This window comes from Sprattus sprattus (assembly GCF_963457725.1).
Source record: "Sprattus sprattus genome assembly, chromosome: 21".
Taxonomy (NCBI): domain Eukaryota; kingdom Metazoa; phylum Chordata; class Actinopteri; order Clupeiformes; family Clupeidae; genus Sprattus; species Sprattus sprattus.
The window spans coordinates 11,490,109-11,496,108 of record NC_137919.1 but is presented as its reverse complement, the minus strand read 5'-3'; the positions used below and the strand labels follow the sequence as shown (position 1 = coordinate 11,496,108).

Here is a 6,000-nt window from a genome sequence, read left to right as displayed (position 1 = left end):
GTCATGGGTTGGTAAAGTAGTACCCTCAACAATCCCACCGCAACTATAGAATGTCTTGTGTATTTGTTTGTTGGCCTTTCCGCTTGCCTGTCTGTTGTTGTGTCTACTTGTCTGTCTGTTGGTCTGTCTGTGTGTCTGCTTGTCTGTCTGCTTGCTTGTCTGTTTGTTGTGTCTACTTGTCTGTCTGTTGGTCTGTCTGTGTGTCTGCTTGTCTGTCTGCTTGCTTGTCTGTTTGTTGCTTTATGCAAAACAAAGGAAATGGGGCTTGTCACACTGTCCCATGGTCCAGGCGCTTTCATTCGCTTCTGTTAATAGATGGAAGATGAGCTGCTGCCAGTTAGCTTGTGAGTGGCACACTCTATGGTAGCACATCTTTCTTGAATGTACAGTATGTACTATACACAAGAATCCTGCAGGGCCCCTGGTCATAATGGTGTGTTCACTAAACCTCAGCCTTCAAATATTAAACTCCTAGCTTTAAAGCAACACTATGCAACAATTTGACACTTTTTGAAGTATGGTTTCATACACAACCAGTTTTGGTACCATTCTCAAATTAATTTTGATGGCATATTGACATGTGAAAGACAGATAAACATCTGTGACTTTCCCACTAGCCATCCAGGATATGCCCTATGCAGTGTTGTACCTGAACGCGTTCATTGAACGAAAGTTCATGAACTCGTTCATAATTTAAGCGTGAACTGAACGTACAGTATTACTGCCTGATGAACGATACTATGAACACGTTCATTCTGGTGTCTGTGAACGGCACGTTCACTCTTTTAAATTTCGTTCAATAAGGAGCCAGAAGAGACTTTCAGGCGGAAAATACACCGTTAATAGTCTTGGATGCAATCGCTGCGTGGGCTTTCCTGTCTAAGCCTGGCAAGTGTGACAGCGCCAAAGTTGCGTAGATGCCGAGAGCGGTACTGCAGACATATAGAGCTTTACAAAAATTATAGCTCGCAACATATTGAAAAAAATAACTGAACTAGTTCATTTTTTGGAGCTGTGAACTTAGTTCAAAATTTTGAATTATGAACTATGAACTGAACTAGTTCTTTTAAAAGTTGTGAACTATGAACAGAACTAGTTAATGCAGAAAGTGAACTTCCCAACACTGGCCCTATGTAGTTCAATGTTCCAGCCTGGAAGGCCCTGCAAAAATGGAAGAAAAGCTTTCACATCATGACATTGCCAGCTATACAGCCAAAAGACACCCGTTAGTGTGTAGGCACGCTTCTATAAGTGCCAGCTGGGCTGTAAGTGGTGTCTTTGTCTTACTATTTACAGTTGTACTTATTTATTTGGGTTTTACATTACATCCAGTTTGACTGAGACTTCTAACATTTAAGCTTTCTGTTTATTGTATTAATAAACTCTGAACTGTGCCATTACATCAAGCAATTGGCTTTTGTTTATTATTATTATAATTTGGTAGTTTGCACACATGGTAATATTTCACTTGAAAGTGGAAGTATAGCTGATAAAATCGCTATTCAAAGGAAGCAGGTGCAAACTTTGCTGGGTGCAGAATATAAATGCTTGCAGAAAAAAGAAACAAACACATTCAAATGCATCACCTCCCACATCAGTGGTGTGTAAGGGTGGCAACAGATTACACTTAGGGAAATAATGATGTCTAATTTAAAATAAGCTCCTATCTTTAGCTTCAATGGGGAATGTAATCAATTGGATCCTCCAGTATTTGTCTATGATGTCTGTGTTCACTATGCATATACAGCTTAAATCTGTGCTCTATGAACTTAATGCCTTTGATCAGAGATGTGTGAGTCATTGGCACTGATAGATGAGATGTTGAAACATTAAGGAAGGATATTTATGATCACTTGGCTTTGTTTTGGAACAGACATGTGGCTATTGACTTGTTGGATTGTGGTGTATTTGATGATTGTGCTTACTTTGATCTGTGTATGGATTGAGGATCTCTCTGTGTCTTTGTGTTCCAGTGCTGATCTTGTATTCCTACTCTGCACATGCTGAAGGTGAGATTAATTCATTTTAGTAAATTGCTTTCAAGATTCACACATTACAATGAGTATGTATTTTACAATTAGAGCTGTCAATAGATTAAAAATTAACTAATTAAACTTATTGAAATGCATTAATCTCGATTAATCTTGATTCAAAGTTTGTTTCTCTTCTTAAAACTAAATCTTATAGGTTAACGAGTAATCACTTCAGACAGCGTGTATTTTAGTATTTTAATTGTATTTTTTGGAAAACACAATGGTGCCCCTCGAAAGTAAATCGTAAGAATAGTCCCCTGAAGCATTTTGAATCAGCCCACCGTCCTCAACTATGTTGATAGGCCGACAGTCACTGGCTACCCAAGCTGCTAAAGCGTTGGTAACCTTTTATCGAACCGGTCTGGCCTAGTTATTTTCCTAAAGAAGTCGTAGAGTGTGGGTTGGTGACTATCTAACCTGGGACTGCTTTCTGTCGGGTGCTTATTATTAAGGTGATAACTTAAAGACGAGCTGCCTCCGTGATAGCAAAATTCAGCTTGATAAATGCTACATACCACTTTAGTTTTGTCGATTGTTCCGTCATTTTGCCTCTTAAACAGAAACTTTCCGCTCAACAATCCCTCAGCTCTCTCCATCTTCAACTAAACCGTATCGGTCTCTCCTATATAACTGACTGCGGTTTGGTGTTGGAGGTCAACGTACACTGGAAGTAAACAAAGTTGCGTTAACTGCGTTAAAATAATTTCTTGCATTAATCTCGGCCACAATAATCTCATAGATTAACGCGTTAACTTTGACAGCACTAAAAATAAAATTATTCTTTTAAATTAGAATTGTGATAATGGTTTGAATTCATACTGACTGCAGTCTCTGCCTCCTGTCCATCCAACTGATTTATTAGAAATACATATTTGCCACTGACACATGTAGGCTGCAAAGCCAGTTCAGGGGGAAAGGCTCTGTATACTTTGATCAGAGAGAGACATCTGAATTATTTCCAGTGTGACTGACTGTAAACCCACGTAGTGCTGTTGTCATTTGGGAGGGTGATACGTTTGGATGTTACATACTCACCATTATGTTTCTGCAAACACATCAGAATATGCAATGTGTGGGTGTGTGTGTGTGCTAGCAAGTGTCTCAAATAGCAAGTTTTATATCATCTGTTGCAACAGTGTATCCTGCTTTCTGTGATGTTCAGAAATCAATGATCTACTTACTGCCACAAACCCTGAGCAATATAAAGTTAAATGACAGTGATGACATAATAATGACTCAGCAATGAATGTGTCAACATCATGTGTGCATCATATCTTTATTTCTTTCCATGTTATATGGTCAGTCTTATTACAATTAAATAGTCTATAATTAAATTCTGCCATATTTCATTCAGAAGCATTTGGTATATCTTCAGAGCTAAAACTATTTCTTCAGCATTTGATTTGAAGAACTACGATAATCTCTTCACATCTCCACATCATTTTTGTCATGTGATTTAACAGAGACTCCCAAAGCTGTTCTTGTACTGGACCCTGGCCAATCACAGTTCTACAGTGGAGAGACTGTCACTCTCAGATGCAGCATAGAGGGACAGGACACCTCAAGATGGTACCGCTGGCTTAGAGATGGTCATGTGGTTCGGGAATGGAGTAACAATAATGAATATACAATACAGTCTCTGGTTGTGTCCGATAGCGGTAACTATACCTGCACTGATGGTCAAAATGTCCAGAGTGAGACTGTAAAACTGCACGTATCTGGTATGTGAGCACCACTGAATTTGAACCCTATCACTTTTTCTGAACTGAAATGACATCTTATCAGCAATAATTATACCTCACAAGACATTTGTGTAACTTCTTTGGAGGTCAGTCTGGATACATAAAAAAAAAGCAGAATTATGGGTTGATTTTCACCTTTTTGCTTTACTTCAATAGCCCTGCCCACAGCTACACTGACTGTAGAGCCACAGAGTCCAGTGTTCACTGGAGAGACAGTCACTCTGAAGTGTGCGATAGAGCCTGAGGGTGTCTGGAAGTATAAGTGGTATAAAGACAGAAACAGTAATCTCCTTCTTCAGTCTGACACCAGCACACACACCATCACAGTGTCTGAGTCTGATGCGGGTCAATACTGGTGTCAGGGAGAGAAGAGAGACAGGCCTGTATCATCACAGATGAGTGGAAGTGTTTATCTTACTGTTAAAGGTGAGTTACATCTTTAGAGTGTGATTATTTATAGTCTCCATTTGGTCTTTTTCCATTGCAGGAAGTACTCAGTGGTGGCAGTGTTGATGAGGATGTGTTTTTCTTTTTTTGCTTCAACCTCATCTGACATTTAAAAATCTGTGATCTTGATGTGTTTCATGTGATTTGCCTCCACAGCTCTGCCTGAAGCTACACTGGCTGTAGTGTCTCCTCACAGTCCATACTACCCTGGAGAGACAGTCACTCTGAGGTGTGACATAGCAGGGTACAGAGATTGGGATCAGTATGACTGGTATAAAGACAATAATCCAATAACCGGCCAGAATATGAAGACCATCATCATCTCTCCTCCCGATCAAGCTGTCCAGTACACATGTGAGGGACGTAGAGGAGGTCAACCAAAGAAGTCTCAGTGCAGTGACCCCGTCTCTATCATTCACACAGGTGAATACAGTCTACTTAAAATAGCTGAAATGAATGCAAGATCAGTTAACATAACAAAGTGTGTGTGTGTGTGTGTGTGTGTGTGTGTGTGTGAAAGAGTGTTACACCATATCTCACTTTATTTAGATGTGTTTGACAATGACTATATTTTATGCTCTTCAGCATCAAAGCCCAAACTCACATTAAGTCCAGCTCACCAGCTCCTCACAGGAGACTCAGTGACTCTGACATGTGAGTTGGGTGTTTCCTCTGGTTTGGTGTTCTACTGGTACAGAGACACACAGACCTCTGATCCTATGACCCAGACTGATGGAAACTCCTACAGCATCAACTCTGTTAAAGTCTATGATGGAGGACAGTACTGGTGCAGAGCTGGGAGAGGAGACCCAGTCTATCACACACAGTATAGTGATGCAGTTGAGATAAAGGTTACAGGTTAGTTTGGTTCATTACAGGATATATAGAGATTATTCATAGCCTGACTGTATTCTTAAAATCAGTGTAGTATAATGTATATGATTCAATGTATGTTATGATATTCATACTTTTAATGTGCAGAATGTTTCAAAATGAAGTTGGATTAGTGGTCCAGTGGTTACCTATACAATTATAATGTATGTATATGTTTAATTCAAAAAACAAATAAAAAGTAATTCAGAATTGTAATTCTTCTTTGACAGAAAGACCAAAAGCTTCTGTTACCCTTAAATCAAACTGGACAGATTTCTTCAGTGGAGAAAAGGTCTCTCTCAGATGTGACATAAAGAGTGGGGAGAGCAGTGACTGGGGGTACAGCTGGTTTAGAAATGGAGAGACACTCTACAGGGATGGAGTCTATACGCCTGAAAAGGTATATGAAATCAATCCATCACAAAGTGGTAACTACACTTGTAAAGGACAAAGGAAACGTGATGAAAAAGAATCAGAAGAAAGTGCTGCTGTTGATATTACAGTTTCTTCAGGTCAGTATGTGATCATTGAATTTCCATTTACTCTCTATATTAAATGTGTATTTAATTGACACATGTTGAAAGTGTGTTTGCAAACTGTATTGGAATACGAATTGTCAGGTGACAAAGACATTTTTTTTACACTGATTGCTGCATCATTTGTTGATGTATCATATCTGAAGGCCGTACCTGTGGAAGCTGTTGTGTTGCACTTCACAACTTTCGATTCTTCTTAAACAGAAAAAGCCCAGGCAGTTCTGGGTTCCCTTTCACAGATGTGGCTGACTGAAGGAGACTCAGTGACTCTGAGCTGTGAGGTTACAGGCTCCACTACAGGCTGGAGATTCCACTGGTACAAGACTGCCCCCTACAGTCCTGAGTTGGTATATATGAAACATGAGAGCA

The 6,000-nt window shown here is 39.6% G+C and overlaps 1 protein-coding gene across 1 annotated transcript in view; it reads left to right on the top strand.

Annotated features, from left to right (window-relative positions):
* Nucleotides 1-315: 315 nt before the first annotated feature.
* The window catches only part of LOC308382117 (Fc receptor-like protein 5), a gene marked incomplete at both ends in the record, with an annotated part of 48,242 nt that continues 42,557 nt past the window's right edge, over nucleotides 316-6,000 (top strand). The window contains 5 exons of the mRNA XM_080859810.1: nucleotides 316-344; nucleotides 1,948-2,009; nucleotides 3,497-3,754; nucleotides 3,932-4,201; nucleotides 4,379-4,645. Coding sequence (XP_080715936.1) covers nucleotides 316-344; nucleotides 1,948-2,009; nucleotides 3,497-3,754; nucleotides 3,932-4,201; nucleotides 4,379-4,645 — 886 coding nt within the window. The remainder of the gene's footprint in view (nucleotides 345-1,947; nucleotides 2,010-3,496; nucleotides 3,755-3,931; nucleotides 4,202-4,378; nucleotides 4,646-6,000) is intronic.